General features: G+C 39.4%; 1 protein-coding gene across 1 annotated transcript; it reads right to left on the reverse strand.

Moving 5' to 3' along the window:
- Positions 1-1469: 1469 nt before the first annotated feature.
- Positions 1470-22987, reverse strand: LOC131775927 (protein mesh-like). Its single transcript, XM_066165699.1, has 27 exons — positions 22570-22987; positions 20750-21043; positions 19589-19723; positions 18726-18888; positions 17919-18170; positions 17231-17480; positions 15900-16075; positions 15098-15254; positions 14582-14817; positions 13538-13749; positions 12992-13208; positions 12172-12297; positions 11378-11647; positions 10607-10780; positions 8992-9165; positions 7680-7853; positions 7003-7176; positions 6392-6565; positions 5760-5933; positions 5354-5527; positions 4736-4945; positions 4367-4540; positions 4099-4272; positions 3565-3738; positions 3189-3362; positions 2808-2981; positions 1470-2263 (listed from the first exon to the last, which is right to left on the reverse strand). The coding sequence occupies exons 1-27, from the start codon at positions 22768-22770 to the stop codon at positions 1995-1997; spliced, it is 5256 nt and encodes a 1751-aa protein (XP_066021796.1). The 5' UTR covers positions 22771-22987; the 3' UTR covers positions 1470-1994.
- Between the last annotated feature and the right edge of the window lie 1244 nt (positions 22988-24231).

Consider the following 24231-nt stretch of genomic DNA (forward strand, 5'->3'; position numbering starts at 1 on the left):
CATTAAACTTTGATTCTGATAATTTTCTTTTATTCTGGGAGTAAAATGGTCATCATGTGTTCCCCAACATCACTATAAGTAAACTTTTTTCGACATCTAACAAATGTCATCTCAAAGTGATAAACCTAAAAAGTATATTCTAACATAGACACTCGCAAAAAGAGCCTACCAACAGTGGGCTCAAGTTTTTCAGAAGTGTGCTTGGCAAACAGCATAGACTTGCCAGCCCGGCTGAGTCCAATCGCAATCACAAGGGGACTGGTTGAATACAATCTTTATAAGCGGGTGGGGGGTGGGGAGAAGGAGGAGGTAGTTTTCAGTCAAAGGGTTATTTCTATGCCAATAAAATCTCTCTAGAAAATGAACCTTCACTATAAATATGTGCATTTCATCCTCTGGACAGAAGAGGAAAGAAAAGAAAGACTATACAACCAGTCTCCCGGTCATACTTGCATACTGCTATATATCTCCATGAAAAATAAAACTTTGGGACAACTAATTTGTCTGCCAATGTACGCTATGTAAATTGTTGCTTCATAAAATAGAAATGGGCAAAAACACAAAAACAAAACAACAATCACTGGATGTTTGCAATCAAATCTTGAGAAAATTAGATAACATGATATCTTTGATTAAAAGTGATAATCTTCATTTTCTGTCTGATGGATGACACACATTATCACTGTTTATCTCTTAGTTAGTACATGTAATATGACTGGTCAATTTAGCAAGATGTATTTCACTTTGCAGCTAGCTAAATTCAAAAGTTTGTTTGAATTGGATTCTTTCCTTCCCGTCTATTTGATCTTATAGTAGAATATAACACGAACGCGATAAGTAATAGGAATAGATACAAGGGGAAAGAACTTGGCAAGAGTGAGTTAATTTAGTGCTGTGGACAGACCAAAAACATTTGCTACTCTCGATCTCATTCCAACCCTTTTAATTTTCCTTTCCCATATGTATGACCAGAGATGACCAGTGACAGAGAGGATAACAACAATTTGCTCTACGGGGAGAAATTTCGAAAGAAATGGAAAAAATGTGAAAGGGAGCCAAATTCTCCTTGCATATAGGTGGTATGTAATAAATAAAGGCTGAAGCCAATTATTTATTACAGTGCGGATGGGAAAAATAATAAGCTGTCTTGCCTGCCGAGTAATCGATCTAGATGTTTCATCAAATCATTTACAGAAAGGCTAGTGAATCTTTATTGGTTTGTCTCACGTAAGAAGGCTGGTAGTACACGCGAAGAAATACACCTGTTTGTGAAAATGCAAAATTATGAAAACAGATTAAAAGAAAGTTTCGTCTCGTCTCTTACTTTATGTTTTTCAAAATATTGTCAAACTCTTTAGATCATGCGAGTTATTCATTTGTTTTAAGCCTGAGCCTTGATAGGAAATGTCTACATGGTCTACTTGCATCAAGCGGGAGCTGGCATATATAGGAAACCCAATTTCCTTAATAAATAGAATGCGCGATAGATACCCTTTGATAGCTTTAGCAGCTCATCGGATAATTTATATAGTACATACATTGTTTTAAAGTCAAAAGAAGAGCATTGTAAATTAAACCTTGAAATAAATATTGATAACGTTTAACTTCTCGTGAATTGATCTCGGAGACACCGACTCGTTGAGCGGCAGTTTTACTCACTTACATGATATCTTTTCTCAATTCGTTAACAACGTTTCTGGGTGTGGAGATCCACTTTTAAAATTGAATTGCTTCAAGACCGTAAGTTGATGGAGCTTATCGCCCTGCGTGGATTTTCATCAATATTCCCCTTTAAGTTAAGGTCGCCACTTGAAAAATTAACTTAAAAAGACATTTCAAACATTGAGTGAAGTACTAAGGAAGGATCTCTTGATGTCGCGTTAAGTTACGGCGGGAATATTCAAGCGTTTAAAGGGGGCTCTTATAAGAGTTTCCTCAAAGACGTGACACTCTAAATCCAGAAAACATAGTTAGGGTCTACGGAAGTCTTTCATTTACACTACGCCCACAGGATCTTTAGAGCGATCGTTTTGTGGAGCAGTGGTACATTTGTCTTCAATATCCACAGGTACTTTAGGTCTCTTCACAACTTCCAGTTCTGCCTCTTCGTCACCCTTCGCGGTTGTTATATCTTTTTTACCTGATCTCCGTCGACACCAAATTACCAACAGGCCAATTGCGATTATCAGAATTAGGATTGCGACACCATTCAGGACGTTAAGGTACCAGCCGTTTGTATCCTTTTCTTCTTTATCTGTATGAGCTGAGGTAAATTGAAAGTTGTTCAGTAAGGGAGGAAGTACATATAAAAGACTTTCAGAGGTATTTTTATCTATGCTTGGAACACTGCCACCACTGCTATTAGTTCACGCACTCGCACCAAGATGACGCAGCCCCTACCACTCACATTAAAATGATTTTAATTGGCATCAAAACTATCAACACTACACAATCACCATAGTTGCCAATATCACCGCTGCCACCGCAGTCAAGCAATAATCATCACTACCACCTATGCCACGAATGCAGATAACTTTAACATCGCTATTGCTGCCTACCCTCCTTCTATGAAGAGCATTATGGGAACACCGCTTTCACAACCAGCAAAACATCCACCACCACCGATACCGAAAGAACTGTTAACTGTTAATGCCACTACTTCCTTTGTTACTACTGTTGCTACAACTAATTTCTAATTTTTTTGCGAGACACAACTCGATTTGGTGTCGATTATAACAAAGCATTAGTGCATAACAGGTCGGCCGTTGCAAAATGAAATCAAACAGTAAACTGAGAGTTTCACGTACCCTTTAAACATACAGGAATGCTACCATTCCATTGTCCCTTTTCATCACAGCGCAGCGAGGTTTCTCCATCTATGCTGTATCCTTCATCGCAAAGAAAGCTATACACTGCACCTGATGTGGATCCATTACCATCAATGTGCCCGTTTTCTAGAGTGCGGTTCATTTGAGGACAATCTTAGAAAAAGAATGTGTAGCTGTGTTAGCGTACAGCTTTCTTACATATTAATGTTCTTAGGTAAGCGTATAAACTCATGTGTAGGTAAGTAATTTTAACAGTAATAGAGCAGTGGTATTGGCTGCTTTAAGAGTTATTCCCAATGGTTATGGTTTATCTTGTGAGCATGTCTTCATCAAATTTGAATTTAAAACATATTTACTTACCTTTTAGACAAGAAGGTGTTGTACCATTCCATTGGCCATTCTCATCACAATAGAGGTACTTGTTTCCTTCTAGAGAATAACCATTAGCACAGCTAAACCAGACCGAAGAGCCTTCCACCGACCCACGGCCATGTTTATAACCATTGTCCATGCCAGCAGCCAATGAGGGGCATTCTATCAAGGGAACAAATTATGAAGAAAAAAAATTGGAAAACACAGGCTATAGATGGCTAAATCTAACAATAAATATCATTTCTCTACCAAGAGTTCCAGTGCAAGAGAAATAAATCGAAAAGTCAATGTAAGTAGTTAATATCTAGCAAACTCCCTTTATAAAAGGAAAGGATTGACCTTTGACCACACATTCTTGACATACCTATGAGACAGGTTGGAAGCGAGCTATTCCACACACCAGAATCCGTGCAAACTAATGTGTCCGCACCAATAAGAGAGTAGCCCTCCTGACAACTGAACTTATACTGGTTACCTTCCAATGAGCCGCTACCGTTAACAAAACCATGCGATATTGATGAGGGAAGAACTGGGCATTCTGGAAAATAGACATAGATATGTTCTTTGTTTAAAATTAACCTCGATCTTTAAATTCCCAACTGACGCAATAAGACAAAAAACCTGCAAACAGTAAAGGCTTCGGTGGGGTAGTAACACAGGAATACTGCGATACCGTTACCATGCTCTTCCAGCCGGGATGTGAAACCACACAATCGAACTAAGATCAATCTGGGTCCATGGCCAGAAGGGGGAATATCCAATTTCATACGACAAAAGCCAAAATTACTAAGAGTTCGAATAGCAAAATATATACTAAATGTAATAGAAACTGCTTGTTACATCCACAACAATTAATAGGCAATACATTGTTACTATGTAAAGTGATTTTTGCTTGTACCTCTAAGACAGTTAGGGACACTGGCGTTCCATACACCCATTTTAGTACAAAATACAGTATCATGTCCGACAATAGAGTAACCATCCATGCAACTAAAATTGTACATAGACCCTTCCACGTGACCTGATCCATTAACTGCTCCGTTTGCAAGATTCGAAGAAAGCTTTGGGCACTCTAGATAAAAAGACGACAAATACAAAATTTAATAACGTAATTATCCCATATGAGGGAGGTAAGATTAGTAACCGAACATCAATTTCTCATATACCTATTAGGCAGGTTGGGAGTGAGCCATTCCACTCCCCGGCATCCGTGCAAACTACTGTGTCCGCACCAATTAGAGAATACCCCTGCTTACAACTGAAGTTGTACTGAGCACCTTCCAATGAGCCACTTCCATGGATGAAGCCATTTGCCAACAATGAGGGAAGCACAGGGCACTCTAGGGAATAACAAAATAAGGTTGCCTACGTAGAGAACACTCCCGTACAGTTCAACTAACAGGATGATTATCCTTAACAATAACAACCAAGATTTTTAACAAGGTCCAGAAGAGGAAGACAGACCTCAGTTGACACGAGGCGAGCACTGTCATATTAGGGCTGAACATTTCGGTTGACTGTGAATATGCACGTACCTCTAAGACAGGAGGGAAGCGAGTCATTCCATATCCCAGCATCCGTGCAAACTAAATTTTCCGTACCAAGAAGTGAGTACCCTTTTTCACAGCTAAACTGATACTGGGATCCCTCTAAATAGCCTTTACCCTTGAAGAAACCAAGACTCTTGTGGTGGCCTCTGCTCTGGATGAAACCATGCGGTATAGAAGGCGGTAGGATAGGACATTCTGGAAGACACATGTAATGACATTCAAAAGCCCTTTAATCATAGCTTTAAATCACGAGAATGATTCATGGTAAAAAATCAAGACATTTTTAGAGATCCGGTCCCCCAGCGGTTGGCGCGCTGAAGTCTGGGTCGAGAGGTCTGGGCTCAAGATTTGGCCGGGCCATTGAGCTATATGGTCATAGGAAGCACGCTTTATTCTCATGGTGCTGCCTCTCTCACCTAGAAGTAAAAATCGGCACCGGCAAACTTTCAAGAAAACTCAAACTTTCAGGATGAGAGTAGCAATATTCCTCGTCGCTTCATTTTACAGAAAACGGGATAAGCTACGGCTGGATGGATGACTTAGCTCGACTACAGGCTTTTCCTTTGCATACAACATTACGCAAACAATTCAAAAGGCACTTACCTCTGAGACAAAGGGGGACACCTGCGTTCCATCTTCCCATTTGAGTGCAATACAGAAGATCTTGACCCACGATAGAGTAACCATCGTTGCAGCTAAATTTGTACAATGATCCCTCTACGAAACCTGTTCCATTTATTTCGCCATTTTTTATTTCAGATGGCAGCCTAGGACAATCTGTGTGAAGATTTCCAAAAATGTATCCGATAAGTTTTTTATGAGTCAGTTTGAAAACTGTATAGGTTACTTACCTGACAGCAATAAAAATCTAATAGACAGTAGAGTCTTTACATTATGAAAAATTAGGGTGATGGTAATTAGTAAACCTCAGTATTCATTTTATCAGAACTCTTGTTCAGCAAGGGAAATTTTACGTTACTTCATAGGCAAACATTAATGGATACACTACCTATAAGACACACAGGCACAGAGCCATTCCAGGCACCTGTGTTATTGCAATGTAAAGCTCTCTGTCCAACCAGTGAATATCCCTCATTGCAAGTAAAATGATGCTTGGAGCCCTCTACAGAACCAGTTCCGTTTCCTTTTCCATTCGGTATGGACGACGGAAGGTCTGGACAATCTGTGACGATCGAACCAACAACAATTGAAATAAACTTGCCACAATGTTTGACTCTTCAGGATAAACTTTAGATAAAATCACTCGGTGACTCTTGTATTGCTGCAAACTATGTGACCAAAACTAAACATAGTCCATACACAACGAATTTTTCGTTATGTAAACACTTATTTATTCCTAGACCGTAACAACTCCTTTATCCAACCCCCTCCCCCCATATTCGAGCTTGTCTTGCTTGGAAAATAGGATCAGATACTGTCATAATATTTCTTAGTCAGGCATATCAGTTCACAATAGTTACTTCGATATTTTAACGAGGGTCAGATAAAAAAAAGTAGCGCTATTACAGTACTGTTAACCAATATTTAAAGGTTTTGTCATGCTGAATATCTTAAAGAGTTTTTGTAGACCCTTGAATGTAATCATTTTACGGTTATTTTTTACCACTTAATTACAGCTACCTTTGAGACAGCTGGGAAGGCTGGAATTCCAGTTTCCGCCCGCAGAGCAAATTAACGTTTTCTCTCCAATAAGGGAGTAGCCCTGCAAACAACTAAATCCATACACGGAGCCTTCCAAGAAACCTGTGCCGTTGACAAATCCATTAGGTATTGATGACGGCAGTTGTGGACATTCTGAAAATAAGATTACTTAAAATTAAAAATCCGAAAAACTCGTATAATTCAGGGGGAGAAAAAAAAAAAAGAAATGAAGAAAAATCAAGGATCACTTTGCTTCATGATAGCGCGCAATGTAATAACCATGGACAGGAAACATGAGATGATAAATTCATTTTCTTGAAAACTAAACCTGTGACAAGTGGTATATTCAGCGAATTGCGGGCTACGGATCACACAAGGTTCCTTAAGGAAAACCAGGGATAGATATCTCTTGAATTTCTCAAGCACCAGGAAAATGGTTTCAGGCATCGGAAGCGGTGCACAAAAACCAGTGAAATGAAGTAACACAAAAACTCTGGCAGGTCTCCACATGGCACTTACATTATCATGTAATTAACAGAAAGTGCTACATAGGTGGAGTTTAAAATAATCGAACTCTCGTGCACCCGTACCTTTGAGACACGTAGGAATGGAGCCATTCCAGTTTCCCTGATCGGTACATTGAAGGGTGTTTGCCCCCACAAGAGAGTATCCTCCCTTGCAACTGAACCTGTACTGAGATCCCTCCACCGATCCATTCCCACCAACGAATCCATTTGGTATGAATGATGGAAGATGAGGACATTCTGGTGAAAGAGATAATAATGTGAAAAGTCATTCTTTCGAAGGAGCTCATTAGTCCATGAGTTATCTAAATTCTTAAAGCTGATATTTGCAGTCCACTTCTCCCTTATCTATTTTTGCTTCTTCTTAATTTGTGATTGAATGACTCATTTGTGTTTTTTCTATCTTATCAAACATGATTTCGAATCATCTTTATAACTGAAGGCTCGCTTCTCTACCAAAAATTAATGACTCAATGTAACTTGACGTAGCTCTGGTAAATTGCGTCTATAAAGGATTTGCGCGCAAGCTTAACTAAGGGAATAATTTTTGAAATATCTCTACCTGCATCTCTACGACCAAAAAAAGCGCTGGTGTTAGCTGTTTTCATAACATCAGACCTCGTAATTTAATAAAACACATGTTTTGCAGTTCGGAAAATGCAAAACATGCGGCAACGATTCCTGCAATAGGTGTTGTAACCACACGCCATTTGTCAAATTTAATTTGAGATAGATATCTGTACCTCTCATACATATGGGAACACTGGCATTCCACTTTCCCTCATCGGTACATTGTAAAGTGGCTTGGCCTACCAGAGAGTAACCGGGGCGACAGCTAAACCTGTGGTGTGATCCTTGCAAGCGACCCGAACCATTGACTTCGCCGTTTGATATTGAAGAAGGGAGCCCTGGGCATTCTGCAAGTATTTAAGGCAACTCTTAGGTCATTTAGAACGATCGATCATGAGATCGTATAATCAAATCTAATACTATTTTCCCTTAATGTTACCGGGAATTTTATTACGCCGTCTCTTTAGGTTTCCATGGCAAATTATCCTTCGCAATTAGAATTTTTGGCGAGCCAGTTTTTTCCTCACGGAGTAAAATTCACTTTTTTTGTCCCAATAACTAAAAAAGATCTCGATTTTTAGCGGAAAATGAAGAATTGGAAATACATTTGTTCTGGTTTCATTTTCTTGAGCTAATTTTTATCCTTATTGATTTTATTTCAACAGCATCACTCAGTTCATGACAACATTATCTGATCGGCTGTTATTTTGAACCAACTTAGCGACAAAACGGAGAAAAATAACCATTTGAATCGAGGTTGGAGTTTATCATGATCTGCATTGTTTAAAAAGATCTCATGGTCATTTGCGAATTGAAAGCGAACTTATTTTCTCGTTAATCGATATCAAGGATCGAGAAACGACAGTCAAGGAACTGGAATCGAGGGAAGGAGGATCGGGTGTCAAGAATCTGTTAAATCGTTACGCCAGGAAGTGACTTGGGACTCTAGTCCCCTGGAATTAACTGAATGTAGTGAGATTAGAGTGAGCCTAAGGGCCTATTTACACGGTACGACTTTGTCGCATGCGACAAGCTTACGACAGGCTTACGACACGAATTGTTTCGTGTAAATCAAACCTACAACTCGCTTACGACTCTTAAGTCATGTCGTAGGCCTGTCGTAAGCTTGTCGCATGCGACAAAGTCGTGCCGTGTAAATAGGCCTTAAAAGAGGGAATTACTTTTATGATGAGTTACAAAGATGACACAATTTGACTACGTGAAATGCAATAACCACGAGGTGATTTGCATAGTTTAGCTTTGTGATCAAGGAAAAAACTGAGGATACATGCATTAACACTGGAAAGTTGCACGTATATAATTTTCAGAGAATGCAGTTTAACTTCTCCTTGTCTTCAAAAAAATTGATGATTTCATAATGATCGATCCTTAAACATCCATCCCCGATCCTTCATTCCTAATCCTTGATCCGCGATCGTTCTTTTCTAGGAAACCCATCTAATGTATTAAGGCTAAACTTGATACCTCGCAAACAGATGGGTTTTGTGCCATTCCATGAGCCATTCGCCTTGCATGTCACGGTATTGTCACCAACCAAGACATATCCACCGTTGCATAGGAAATGATACGTTGAGAGATAAACACTGCCGTTCCCGTGAAAGCGACCATTCTTAAGATGCCAAAGACGAACTGGGCATTCTTTTAAAGAGGAAATCAAAATGTGTAATGTTATCACTCGGTCATTTGATTAATTTTTTTCTGTCTTTCAAAGGTAATTATCTACCACGGGGACATCAGTGACACACTCACCATCTACCTGTGCTTCTTTCCGTTCTTATTTACAGTCAGACTTAAGTGACCGGTCATTATTATCTCCTGTGAGGGGAGGCGGGGTTCAGTGGATTATGGTTGTGTCCCGATATAATTTGCTTGATCCCCCCTATAGAGCTCTGTAATATTCATATGAACCTTTCCCCTCATTAGCAGTTAATTGGCAGTTAATATGGCAGTCAATGATCTATAGCCCCCCCCCCCCCCTCCGGCGACGACTGACGACGGATCTCCCTTCCGTTTCTCCTGGAAACCATCTGATCCTTTGATCCCCCAAAAACCTTCTACCACTTTCCCCTGGTGATTAGTAAGACTGCTCCTACAGTTGAGATCTAAAGTTGATCAGTCAAAGTAGCCACCTTAAACAGATTTTTTTCTTGTCAACAAAATTTAATTTGCAGTTTCAAAGAGGCGAAATGAAAATGTAAACGAAAGTTAAAAAAGTAAATTAAAACAACTTAGTTTCCCGCTAAAAAATTGCTAACCTATCATTTAAGTATTTTCAGACATAAAGACTGAAATTTCATGGTATCAAATTCAATCACACGAGTGTCTACTGTGCACGCTGATGACGTTTGTGCATGCATTGGAGGGTAGCAGAAAACGTTTCTATAAAATAAAAGAATTTTTAGTACCGCCGCGCCTCGAGAAAGTCTAAAATGTCTTGCCTGCCCCTTTAAATTTCCGCGAGCTTCAAACCTCAATGGACATATACAAACGAATGAACCAATTGTTGGTTCGATAGAGAAGCTATCGTGGATTATCTGGCAAAAGATGCATTTCTTGGAAAGCGTCCAATACTATTACGGCGTCTCTGCACTAAAATGATTTCTATGGCCTTCATTCTTTCGTTCCTAAGACTGATTAAAGTATCATTGAAAGATTTACCAAGTTCGGTGTTACAAAAACTGGTTTGATCGTTCAGATAAGAGAGATTGCCGGGGAATACCGTTGTCGGTTGTAATGACTAACGTTTCGACAGCCTTAACTTTGTTGAAGACTTCCGCTCAAGTTGTCGAAACCTCTTGTCACTGCTATCACCTGCAGCCTTCCATACGTCAAATCTCAGCCACATTATTAGACTAAACGTTCAAATTTTGATTTAGAGGTATCAATCAATCAATTTTATTTCCATGCTGACCCAAGTTGTATTCATTTATATCGCTTGTTATCAAACGGCATCAATTATCGATGTTATCGATTGATTATGGCGGGAGCAAAACACAATTAAAGTCAACGTAACAATTTTTAAGGCATGCTGTGAATGAAAATAGTTGCAAAAAAAAAATTAATGATTGGTCTACTTTACCTTTCGGCAAGCAGTTTGGAGCTGAACCATTGTAAAGTCCATCTTTACACGTTACATGACTAGAACCGTTCAGAACGAAACCTTCATTGCATGCAAACTTGTAATCAATCCCGCCATCGGTGTCATTTCTGTGAACAAACCCATTAGTCAGCTGCGAGTCCAGTGGTACGCAAGCTGAAAAATAAAGACAACATCACACAATTTAGCAAACCTTGCGATGGACATGTCAGCCTTTAGCCATGAGAAAACAGGAAGGAGACCTGGAACAATGCGGGAAATGGAAAATATCCTTAGATGCGTATTCGTTTGGTATCGGGTCCTTGGAAGAATCGTTGGAGAATGACTTGGTGTGTATGAATATAATCGATATCTCATGCATGAAAGATCGTTGCACCGGTGGACACCGCTAACAGAATTGAGCGATTAACAGGACGCCCAAAGCTCTGTTTTCAACTGCAGACACGGAGCGCAAAGCCTTCTGGACGAAAATGACTTTTTTTTTCTGTAAATAAGTCATTTTCACCCCAAGAGGCCCAACATAGGCTTGCCTCGTTGTTCAATTTACGTGACGCCCAAAGCTCTGTTATGAGCCGCAGACACGGAGTGAAAAACATTTTGGACGAAATGTAAAGAAAACTCATTTTCACTCAAAAACACCTCTCGTTTTGCAATTAAGAATTGTAGGAGCTCGTGAATACTCCAATGGACAGATCAACTATTGTGAATTGATGTTTAGCTATTGCAATAAACTATGAAATTAATATTCTTAACCTGGCTTCACAGTGTCGTTTACAACAGCAACAAACTGAGTCACAATCTCTTTTGTTGCTCGTCCGATTCGCACTTTGCCAGTTGTGAAAATATCGAACAAACACTCGGAGCTATCTCCACAGACATTCTGGGCCTCCTTCTCCAGCACCTTATCGGTAAAGTCCAAGTTTTGACTGTCAGGATATATTGGCTGGAAATGCGGATGGTGAAACGTGGAGTGGTCCTGCCCTTGTTGATAGACAAAGAGAGACTCATCTGGTTTGGTGACCCCTGCGGACGAAAGAAAAGGTGTAACTGTCAAGTGCACTTTTAAGGAATAGCGCCATTAAATGATACCCAAGGAGTTTCCTGTGTCACTCTTGTCTCGTTGTTTTAGCCTATGTTGTCCTAAAAGTAGTTTCATATCATTGAATTTTATTGAGATCTTTTGTGCTAGGTAAGACCAAAACACCTTGACAGAATTTTTTCGTAGCTTAATCGTGAGATGAAATAAGACGGAAGAAAATAAAATCATAATTATAGAACTCATTACAGAGGGGGTGACAATCTCAATGGATACAGTACAACTTAGCAGCATCTGCACCAACTAAACAATGTCGACAAAAATTGTATTTCTAATTCGAAAATTATACTAATAACCGGCCACATGGGTTTTTAATATTTTGATTAAGAAATCTGAAATTTGAAAAGGCTCTGCTTGCGTTTTATGACTAGCGAAACTTCAAAGATAATTTCCTAACCTGGATTAACATTTAAAAAATACAATAAAGTAATCATATCTGAAAGTTACGTACATAATTGTCCGAACTCCCTGTGTATGATTTCCAAACTCGAATTTGTATTTAGAAATGTTCCATCGGGCTTGAGGAATTCCGTCTCTTTACTGTCATCCCAGTATCCAAGGAGACCGGAAGTATTACCTGCAATGAACAGTTTATCTTTCGGATAAGTATCGGATACTTGCTTCAATTATTTAGCCTGTCCATTCTAGGGGTTGGGTATGTGATGCCGTTTTGTTTATGTGGAATGTCACAGTTACTGAACGCGTCGCGATTGGTCAGTTTAGTGGCCATCCTTCAGTTATTTTTTTCATTCAAAATCACCCTCGTGTATCCTTTATTTTCTCCAAATTTTTTGCTTAAACTTAATTAAGCCTAAATAGCAAATGGGCTCGTTTTGCTTTCGAAGTGCGTCTTTTCTATGTGAGGCCGCTCTCAGTAACCAACAATGTTTCCCCAAACCAATTTAATACAAGTTACAAATACTGCAGAGTTTCCCGTTTCCCTTCGACTAAAGACCAACTCACATCACGCTTGGGCCATTAATCAACTATGGAAAACTCTGTCGAGAACTAAGAGTAAAGACCTCGAACTTCGATTGTAAGTGTAACATAACATCTCTTCTTTGATAAAAAGAGAAGAGTCAACTATCCACTCAGGACCTCTCCTTCTCTCAGCCGGGCAACACTCATTCAAAATGAGTATAGCCAAGTATATTTCTCTTCTTTAGAAAGACTTATAAACGTTTCAGATAAACTGTGTACACGAATAGTTGGAAAAGGTAGAGAAATAATCAAAATTAATTTAAATTCTTCTACCTTCTCTTGATTTTTACCTTTAAAAACTGTTGGTACCAAAGTCACGAGACCAAGCAACTCTTGCTGCCCTTCAACTGTCACGGAGATGCCGGAGTTAAAAATAACGGAATATTTAGTAGTGTTGATGTAATACAACACAGAGACTCCGGTGAATTCCAGAAGGGAGAGCTCATCAAAATCAACTTTTTCCCCATTCACCAAAACATCCACTAAGCCACGACCATTCAACTGGATCTACATTAAGCAAAAGAAGTGAAAAAAAGTTTAAATAAGCGCAACAATTAGTTTATTTATATTCACAAATGAACGAGGACATGCTGGCCCATCAATGATGATCCAGTCTCCTGGCACAGCCACGGAGGAACCTGGACCTGTGTAGATCTATCGTGCTCACGCCCAACATCCTAACCAATAGGCCGCCTTGTATCCAGCATAGCAATGACAGCCTTATATAAATACATCACGGAACTTACTTATCAAAGTTGAATTCTCGTGTGCCCCATCACCACATATAAATATATATGTGATAGTCAATTTTTTTGTATTTCCCATATTTTCCTGACCTGTACAACGTCTGATCCATTTTCTTTGGCTGCAAATGCTGTATACACCGTGGCTTTTGAGGGCGATCCATCGTCTGCTAATAGAGGCTCCATACGCCCCTGCAAAGTGAAGTCTACCCCTTTCACTTTTAAAATGAAGTATTCCCCATATCCGTTGAACGTGAATGGTTTCTCATCCAAGGTCACCATGTGTGGGTCCCCAAAACCGGTAGCTATGGGCAACGAAAAAACGTAGTTATTGAAATAAAGAAGATGTGAACTGTTAAAGGAAATCACTATCAAAGAACTATACATACATTTTTCCCTACTTTTAATTAAAGGTAAAACATAATGCCCAAATGTAGTTGGCAATTAGCAGCGCGCTTTGTCTAGATTAGTACAACTTTTGCGCTACGCTTGTAATTGGATATTGTAACTGAAAAATGTAAAAGGAAAGTTTTTACGCGCCACTCCCGTGTAATTGGACAGTGCGCGTCATTTCTGCGGTGTGCTATCGATCGAGACTGCTGGGTTCATTTGTATTAAAAAATTGAAATGTAATGTGTAAGATCCAAGTGTAACATTTTTTTCGTCCATTTGTTTAGTCTTTTTTTTTGGTGTTGCCAGGAGTCTTGCAGGTTTATGGCAGTTTCATAATGTGTTTATTTATGAATAACTCAAACCTTTGAGAATTTGTCTCTTCAATTTTTTTTTCAAAGTTTTGTTGATGGGTGAGGGGATTTTTTGTCGCTTAGATCTATCTTCAAACAGACTTGCTATTAACAAATCGTACTACCGCGTTTACTCAAATACGCGAATCATTCGTATGTTTATAGAGCGAATTTGACTGCACTCGGAAATACTGTAAACTTTTAAATATGTGGCATTGTCACACAGGAGAGTAACACGCCCGCTCCTTTTCTCATCAGAAAGCCTTTTCAGCCTTTTCGTACATTTTTCGTTTTCGATTGTGAATTTTGAGCGACCACATTTTATACGCTCCGACCCCTGGGTTATCGCGTCACCCACACGTCACATCACACTTATGAAGTGATTAAGAATTACCGGGTCTTGGTGCTTGATATCTTGAGCCGTCGTCTGAAGGCCGTTTCTCAAAGTACTTTTCACAATTCTTAGAGTTGCGGCAGCAGTCTTCGTACGGCACCTTATCATGGAAGAAATGGGATATCACAGGGAGACCAGCATTAGGATGAACGCGGTCAAGGGACCCTGCGTCTGGTTGGCCCACCATTAAGTTTCCAAACTTGTTAAAGCAGCACTGCTGACCAGAGCCTGTGGCACTATGGAAGAAGAAAGTAAATCAATGCTCCCGCTCGATATCTATTCGAACGAAGACAAGAGATACTGGGTCCAGTGAATCAAATCGAGGCAAAGTTATCTTTCGTGTTACAGCTCTGCACTGATTAGCCTCTCTTTCCTGCTTATGAGTTCCTTTTTTTCGTTGCACAGCGGGGCTTCTTAAAAACAGCAGTTAGAAAAGACGATTTTGATATCTCACTGCATTTCCTCAGGGTTGTTTGCCAGTAAGCTTCTACAAAACTAAAATTAAGAATAACTGACCTGGGATTGACCATTAAAAAACACTGGAAAGCTCCCTTGTGGTATCGATCACATCCATCGCGATTTTTGGGATTGCATTCCTCATCAGACATGAAGCGCCCGCGATCTACCATAGCCTGAGTCAACCTCAAAGGGCATGGCTGCATGCTGGGATCCCCTTAATGATGGAATACAACAGTATAAGTCAAAATCCTCCTCGCCTTGTCACTACTTTCACCTGCTCAAAAACTACCCGCTAACGTTAAGCATGCAGGAACGTTTTTTTAAATGCGAAATAGGAGGGTCTTGCCATCACTCTGTTGGAATACTAACCCATGTTTAGCCCCACAATCCTCTATAGGAGTTTACGTTGGTCTTTCAAGCATGAAAATTTTAGCAGCATTGCTAATCCTTTCGGATGGCAGCTTCTAGGTTCTTCTGTCGGCTATATAGCACCCATTTACACTCACTTCTTCTCAGAGAAAGGGAATGCAAGAGTGAAGAATCATTCCTAATGTGCTAATAACGAATTGCCACAAGGACGCTTACAACATTTTGACTTGCTGGGGATTTTGAGGTAGCCGAAGCTGATGACTGAAAAATCATCTTCTAGGAAAATGGTCCTAACTAGAGTTAACTTCAGCGATAACCAAATTCGAATTTTTGAGGCTCTTCCGTTTGAATCCAACTTTAAGACACAAAATTAAGAAGCATCGATAGATCAGTCCTAAACGCGACTGTATGGGAGAGCATATTTTCCGATAACAACACGTTAATCTGTTTCTTCCCGAAGACACATGGAATTAAGGTCTCTAATAAATACCTCTGAATGTGTCTGGATTGGGTTCCTTCTGATGCCATTTGTTACATCTTTCTTCAGCCCACGGCGAATTCTTCCAAGAAAACACTCCACTCCACACCCACTGAGACTTAGACACGTTGCTGTAGCTGTTTTTTCTTGACACTCGAACAAGATTGATAAAACGATCATCAATGTTCCTACAAAATAATAGTGGAACAAGAGGATTAGCTTCGAGAAAAAACACCCAAGCCAATCATTGTCTTACGTATCTTTCGAAATCAAGGGCCTGAATTTTTTGATATGGAGTAGAGGAATATAAATCTTCCTCCTTTTTGTTTTTACTTGCGCGACAGAGTTTGCAAAAAGGGGGACTGCTTGTAGGCTTTTTGTTCCCTTACCGAGTGATAGGCCCATCTTTTTTTAAGGGCCCGGCGCAGTGATTTTAAAAAAAGTATGGCTGAGTAAGCTTAAAGAGACCATACGCAGCTACTGCGTCAAACACCAAAGCACATCCAATCTTGACATAGCGACACACTCGACCAGTGACAGTTAGCCGGTGTGCATTCTCAGCTGCTTCTGGCATCTTTTCCTCAGTTGGCCATGTCGGTTCTTTTTTGATATCCATCGGTTCAGTTTTTCTTACATTTCTATGACGGTAGAATACAATTTGACCCTCACGGCAGCATCTTTCTTCAATATCTCTTTTACGGCTTCAGCTTTCAGCCGAAATGATTCCGCGTTTTTTTTTTTTTTTGCTTGGTAACACATTTCTTCGACAGCGTCCAAGTTGTCAAAGTACTTGTCAGCATTCTTCTCGAGTTCGCGGAATTCTCTTGCAACTTTGTCATAAACACTTTCTTCTTTACCACGCACTTTACGCGAACATTCCATTCTACTGCCGATTGCTGTTGAAACCAGTTTCGTTGTGACTACCGAAACAGAGCACTTTTTTTTTGTGACACAAAATATGCACCTTAAAACTCGCTGACAAAAACGAACAGTGAATTGCAACTGACGTAACAACTGAAATGTGTTCTGTTCTTAACTGGCAGAGCGAACGCCCCATTCAAATAGACTTTTTTTTAACAATGAATTTTTCAACAAAACCGCACCGAAAGATATTTAGAAAATATTTTCATCTCCTGTCTGAGTTCCCTGCTCATGATCAGTGATTCAGAAGACGTATAGCTGCGCTATATACATTAATCAACACAAACAGTCCACAGACATGCGTTTAACGCCACTGAGCGACAATGCAGTTTCACGCAGAATGTTATTCATATGATGAAAAAGCATGCCAAACTAACTTTTTTTTCTTTCCCGCGCATTACTGCTAAAAGAATCACCCTTACCCGTCTCCCTCTCCTTTTGTGACAGTAAACCGACTATGTCCAGAATTAACTTGATTGTTTACTACTTGACGGAAGCTGTCCAGTACGGGGACATCATCATCTCCCATTTTATAGCGCGCCAAGTCAATCGACACTTCCTCGTCAAGTCCTCCGATGCTTCCCGAATCCCAACTAATGTCAACCGTGGAATCCTCCTGCCATGTATCACCGTCCTCTCGCTGGACCTCGGGAGTGTATCGATTTATCGGAACTGAAACAAAAGAGATAACATTTTTCAATGTTCCTATTAGAAAAGGAAGAAATTAAACGACCTGGAAACTTGAACATAGCCAATGGTGCATGTTGCCCTTGAAATATATTATGGACATCTGATAGCGTTGTGAAGATTCGAACCTCAGCGAGGTTTCATTTCGCTATCAGATACTCTACCACACCAAGAACTATTTAAGCCAGGCATGACTCGTTCATGAGAACTTGAGGATCTTATGGCTAGAGCGACTTGAGTGGAGATTAAATATATTTATATTTCAAATTTTGAGCTTGGTTGTCAAACAAAGACATTAAAACATTTGTCTAAAAAGATAAAATTTCTGTTCCTTCTTTTTAATTTTTCCTTAAATTTACAATTTTGATTGATGACAAAAATGAGCTCAACGGAGAATTAAAAAAATTGTTGTTGATAACGTACCTGATGTGTATGCTCCATTGTAATTGAATGAATTTCCGCCGTCAGTAGATAACTTGAATGACAGCCGTCCTGTCTTGTTCAACACTGGTATGGTAACTGATGACGTTAGCTCATCGCTAAAAGTTGCATTAATGTTGACATCATTGTCGAGTTGAACCACAATGTTATCATTTGCAGTGAAGCAAGGTCCACTCATTTTCACGTTTGTACCTCCCAACATAATCCCAGATCGGGGTGATATGGTGAGAGATCCTGTTAAATAAGAAGAAAGCAGATGAATGCAATGTTAGCATAGCGTATAACCGAAATACGGTACCAGGAACTGTTTAGACCACGAGTGGCCCCTCTTATCGGAGAAGTCAGTCGCGCGAGTCCAAAAAAAAAAAATTAGTGATAAAAAACTGACGATAGCGCACCAACTGAACGTGGTAAATGTTGCGGTTTTTCATTCATTTAGATTCTTTTTTTGAAAACGACACATTTTGTTGAGCAAGGATAGTACAATCTGCAACACTTTTATGCTTCGCGGAAAATGTTGCATGATGATTACAGAGGGTTGTGCGCCGTTTAAAAAACGAAGCTAAGTAACAAAAAACTATGGAAGATAAAATTATTATTTCCTTACAGTTTTAAGTCACTTTCCCCAAAGTTTTTTGGTCTGTTCCATTGACTCCCTATTTAGATTTTCTTAATTTAAGTTATGTTTCCCTTTTAAGGTGTGTTTGCTGAACGCCTTCTCCTACAACATCTGCAGATTTGTGCTTTTGACTCTATTATTTAAACTATACTTGTGTTTACAATTTGTACCTTTTGTGTTGCATCCCCCAGCTTCCACACTTGCTTCATCGGTTCGGAACATCCACTGACCGTCTCGAGCAACGTTTGAGGTGGAAGGAAGATTAAGGATGTCATTTGTTCGGGAGCCATTAATAATGAAGAACCTCACCCCATCTCCAGCATTAAACCCGCCCTGCAATTCCAAGTCAAATCTACGGTCAATTCCATACATTTAAGGTAACATCTTGATCATTGTGTTATATTTCGGCCACAGCTGCAGATAGAGAAAAGGGGTTAAACTCTGCGGATCTATGAGTATCTTTTCCAAGCGAGCTCAGTGCATGAATTAGTACCTTCTCTATGGTGACGTTTTAAGCTTTCTTAGAGTTACAACGGTAAATGTGCTATGGTTATAGTTCATTAAATTAAGTAGGTCCAAAGATATTTGGGTATTCCATCGGCCATATGTTCTTTAACAAAATATTTTGAGAAGTGAAGTCTCATTAAAGATGCGGTATGAGCATGGAGGCCCTTGAGATTCGAGTTGGCGAGGAAAACGGGCGAGAAAGAGGTCTGAGAGGGGTCTCATTCTCGGGGCAGAGCCCTCGCAGACTCTTTGCAAACCTCTTGCACGCTCGCCTCACGGGTAGGCCCGAAACCCGTGGACTTCGTCGCTCCTGTCGCAGCACTCTTGTACTCACGCAGGCCACACAACTGTAGGGCGAAGGCAGGAGAGAGAATATTTGAAGGCTATAAGCTATTTGAAAGAGCGTTTCATTGCAACTTGCAAGTTTATAAAAATTGTTTTTTTTTAGATCGTGGTAATAAAGCCAGTGGGCTCACTTCTTTTACTTGTCAGTGTATTGTCTCTTACTTTACATTCAGACACTCACCTGAGCAGGGGTACCGCCCAATCCATCCTGAGTCCCTCCGCTAGCTGTACCAGTTGTCCACACGATTTGATTGTAATTGAATATGGCAAATGAATGACGTCCATTTGTAATCAGCACTGCTTGAAAATTGTTCACCTGAAAAGATACAAAATTGCGATTTCTTTGTAAATCCCTTCCCCTTTTACACGAGATCCTCTGCTTAAACCATTGTGAATTAAGGTTATTTGTCTTCATAGCCCTGCTGGGGTTTTAACTAGTGTTTTGTCCACACGATTTGATTGTAATTGAATATGGCAAATGATTGACGTCCATTTGTAATCAGCACTGCTTGAAAATTGTTCACCTGAAAAGATACAAAATTGCAATTTCTTTGTAAATCCCTTCCCCTTTTACACGAGATCCTCTGCTTAAACCATTGTGAATTAAGGTTATTTGTCTTCATAGCCCTGCTGGGGTTTTAACTAGTGTTTTGTCCACACGATTTGATTGTAATTGAATATGGCAAATGAATGACGTCCATTTGTAATCAGCACTGCTTGAAAATTGTTCACCTGAAAAGATACAAAATTGCAATTTCTTTGCAAATCCCTTCCCCTTTTACACGAGATCCTCTGCTTAAACCATTGTGAATTAAGGTTATTTGTCTTCATAGCCCTGCTGGGGTTTTAACTAGTGTTTTGTCCACACGATTTGATTGTAATTGAATATGGCAAATGAATGACGTCCATTTGTAATCAGCACTGCTTGAAAATTGTTCACCTGAAAAGATACAAAATTGCAATTTCTTTGCAAATCCCTTCCCCTTTTACACGAGATCCTCTGCTTAAACCATTGTGAATTAAGGTTATTTGTCTTCATAGCCCTGCTGGGGATTTAACTAGTGTTACCTTGTTTGTAAAATTAAAATAGGAAAGACGGTAAATTTTGCGTTCAGTAACGAAGTGGGGAAAGACGTTTACGTCTTTTCACAAGCATGGGACATAAGAAAAAGAGCTGGACCGATACAAGGTTCTTATGTAACACGCGTCCTGCTTACTGCTAGGATCAGCAATTTGGAGAGCGTCATGTGTAAAGAAGAAAAGAATGAGGTCAGTGGTAGCACATCTAGGGTCAGAAGTTCGATGCCTGTGACAAAGCGGAAACTTTATCATTCCCTATTACCTTGTTTTTAAAATTTCCGTTAGCTCCAAAGAATGCCACTCTGTCCCAGGTCACTATGAAAATCCAAGAGGCTGAGAATCTCTGGTGATCTACGAATGCCCGTCGAACATCTTTTGTAGCTCGGTCCAGCAATACAGGGTCAATAGACTCCCTGTATAGTACAGTTCCCCCATTTCTGGTGTCCACGTCACCCCAAAATGGCGAAATAAGACGTCGGTTGTCCCCTAAGGGGAATGGAGCTGGGGTGTATTGACTCACTGCACCCAGAAATGAGATAACTCCATTTGTGTTCACCTGAAATCACACACAGAGAAAAGTTAAATCAGAGATGAAGATTATTCTGAAGTCGATAATCTCCCTGGAAGCCTTATGAAACATAATTCTTCACAACTTCCCCGGTTAAATTATTTAATTTTACAATACATGTGTTAAATCATACTCAGATAAACTAAAATGGAGTTTTCAAGTCTTGGGACACTTACGCGATAATACTAAAATCGAATTATTTCTCCCTCAAACAAAGTTGAATTTGATGCGCTTCGTAAACTTTACCAATACGTACTTTAACGAACATTGTGAGTGGGTCGAGGGAGTGGAGGTTCTGTTTACACGCCTGAATTGGCTAAAAGTAGTTAGGTTTTTTTTAGTATATTTGGGCATACTAGGACATGTTTTCAATAACTTCCCAAGGAGTTTTGACCCCCATTAAAGGATATATGCTTCTAATTTAATCCGCTGACCGATCACATAGAGGAAAAGCTTACGGTCTTCCAACGTAGACTCAGCTAGGCGATAAGCCGCTCTGGTCGAAGGTAAAAATAAAATGAAAATTGTGATACTCGCTATTTTTTCATCAAAATAAAAACATTAGACTCTCTAGTTGTCAAATTTCTAACAACTTAAACTGTAAGATTATTCACTCTCGATTTGTTATTGTGAAAGTTGATCCTGGCTTTTCCCGCATCAACTAATAAGCAACTATCAACTATCACGCGACAAAGATCTCGATCTGATAATCTGATTGTTTTAAATGTCTGAAAAATTACCCTTGAACATATTTCGACAATACTCAAGTACTTAGTGAAACAACTACCAAACTGTTGTGCCCGCCAGACTATCACGAATGCTTTTAATGCACGATCTGTCTTGTATACTGAATTCAAGTATTTTTCTCTTTGTTTGCATGCGTTCTATTCGTCTTCTGCTAAGGTCGCGATGATTTCTGTGCAAGAAGAGCCTAATATATCTCATGACGTACACCACGTATGAAACACATTGGTGGAGTAGAAAGGTCACTCGTGGCGTATTGGAGTACTTAAACAATGCGATAGAACTGAAAATATTGTTGGGCAGTGAAGATATGGCGGAATAAACGGGCAACTTGTATCATTCACAAAAATATAAAGATAGAATTTTAAAGGAAAATCATACTTTGTTTTAAACATAATTGATGAGTGCAGCATTCAGTTATATTTAATTAAGCGAGACAAATGTGGTTCCGACAAAAATTTTAACTGTCACGCTGGTAGTTCATAGGGATTTTAATCCACAAGAAATCAGAGGCGCTATCAATGTACAATTTTCTCGAAACATTCCTATTTAAAGTGCGTTACAAGAATCTTTAATGAAGTAAGAAAAGGAGAAACTTTTTCAATCTGTGAATTTCAATTTTGCAAAGTTTAGCGCTGATATCACGTACAATCAAAGTGGTTTTAAAATGCAGGCACTTCAATATTTTTAAAAAAATAAACTTATGAAATATATCTCTGAGTGTAAATATAATTCATAATCAAATGTGCAAATAAACACTGCCTACTTACATATAAGGAACCGTGATTCTTGTCAAAATACGGGAAGAGAATTGAGATTGGTATTTCTCCTGAGCTGCCGTCGTCATTTGGCGGAAGTGCATTATCACCCTCGCTGACTCCATAAGGATAGAAATCGCTGAGCGGAACACTGAAACACGACGTTATATGAAGGACTAATGTGGCGAAAATTTTACAACGCCGCCAATACATTTTAGCATCGATTCTGTCCAGAGAAGTCTTCGAGAAGACGCTGGAAAACCAACTTTATCCTTTCCTAAACCAGTCGCAGACAACACTTAAAATTTACGTCTAGTGATCTCAAGCAGATTGATGACACTCGTAATGCATGTAAATAAAAAATTAGTTTTCAGCAGGTTCGGTTGAAACAGCCGTTCTGATAACAGAGAAGAAATGGAACTTGCACCAACACGGAGGTCATCTGAAGAAAAGTTCAACTCGTCAGTCAATTTATTGCCAATATAGATATCCGGGTACGTGTTGGCTAAAATACCTTCGCAGCACGTTTTTCCTCTTAACTTCCAGTTGAGCCGAGCGGAAGCGGCAGCCTTGCTTCTTCCAAGAAGTCCCTCGACTTCCACGTTTGCTAAAGAGTTAACGGAACGTTTTAGAAGTCACGCAAAAACGAAAATGAATAAACAAGTAACCGAAGAAAAAGACAAGAAAATGAAAACAATAGAACGTAAATTAATACAAAGTGGAACTACCGGTAAGCGCTTTGTAGAACGGAAGACAAAGGAAAGACAGAAGGAGTCAGACATTTCAAAAACACTCGTGTGTATGCCATCTTAACTGAAGAACGAATGAGATGTTGTTGTTGCTTGTTCATTCCTATTAGTTTCTCCTTGTACCCACCGACACACAAATAATGCATGACTTCTTGTAATTTTAATAGTGCAAATGGTGAAATGTTTTTTTTCAGCGTTAATCGTGCATGAAAATAAGTTATTGTTATATGATAATTGTTTGATGGCATTATTACAATTAATACTAGTATTTCAAGTATTAGAATTATAAATAAGTGTTTTACGAAATATTTTCATGTGTAGAACTTAGTGCTGCAGGTAGTAGGGATAGAAATTGAAATAAAAAGAGCCACAAAATGTTGAATGACTTGCATCAACAGTAGGGTAAAAGTCGACTCAAGCGGAATAAAAGTAATCGGGTAAGCATGAAATTTTGAATGGTTGACTGACCGAGATTTGACTGTAGGCAGTATTAGCATTGTTAAATTCTGGTCAAAGCATTACATAGGAGGGATGAGAAAAAAATCTGGTCATCATTTCGTAAACAATTTTATTGATTACGGTTAACACTACTGTAACAATAAGTATGAACGCAAAGTGTACCTGATTACGGAGAAGTACTGGAGCAGTGAGAGAGCAGCTGCCCATCGCTTTCCGGTATTTAAATAAACGTTCAACAGTTTTAAAGTTCTCAATTAGTTCTAAAGTGTCTTTGTAACATTTCAGGCCGCCTAACAGTCTAGTCTAGTGGAAAACCTTCCAAAACTGAAACTAATAAAGGTCCGTAAGGACAAGTAAATTTTGTGCGACATCGAATTCAGCCCAATTGTGTTCTTCTTTCGAAGGGGAGGGGAGAGGAAGCAGGGCTGGCCTTGTTAAGAACATGAAGCTCTGAACGGCGCGCTTT

Source organism: Pocillopora verrucosa, chromosome 4, assembly GCF_036669915.1.
Source record: "Pocillopora verrucosa isolate sample1 chromosome 4, ASM3666991v2, whole genome shotgun sequence".
Taxonomy (NCBI): domain Eukaryota; kingdom Metazoa; phylum Cnidaria; class Anthozoa; order Scleractinia; family Pocilloporidae; genus Pocillopora; species Pocillopora verrucosa.

Excerpts from the sequence above, each read along its gene's own strand:
- LOC131775927 (XM_066165699.1), bottom strand. The coding sequence starts at position 22,770 with ATGTATTGGCGGCGTTGTAAAATTTTCGCCACATTAGTCCTTCATATA. Across the intron at positions 12,298-12,991 it reads GGTACCAACAGTTTTTAAAG|GTAATACTTCCGGTCTCCTT; the intron begins GTAAAAATCAAG and ends TGTTCATTGCAG. Across the intron at positions 4,946-5,353 it reads TGTCCCCCTTTGTCTCAGAG|AATGTCCTATCCTACCGCCT; the intron begins GTAAGTGCCTTT and ends TGTGTCTTCCAG.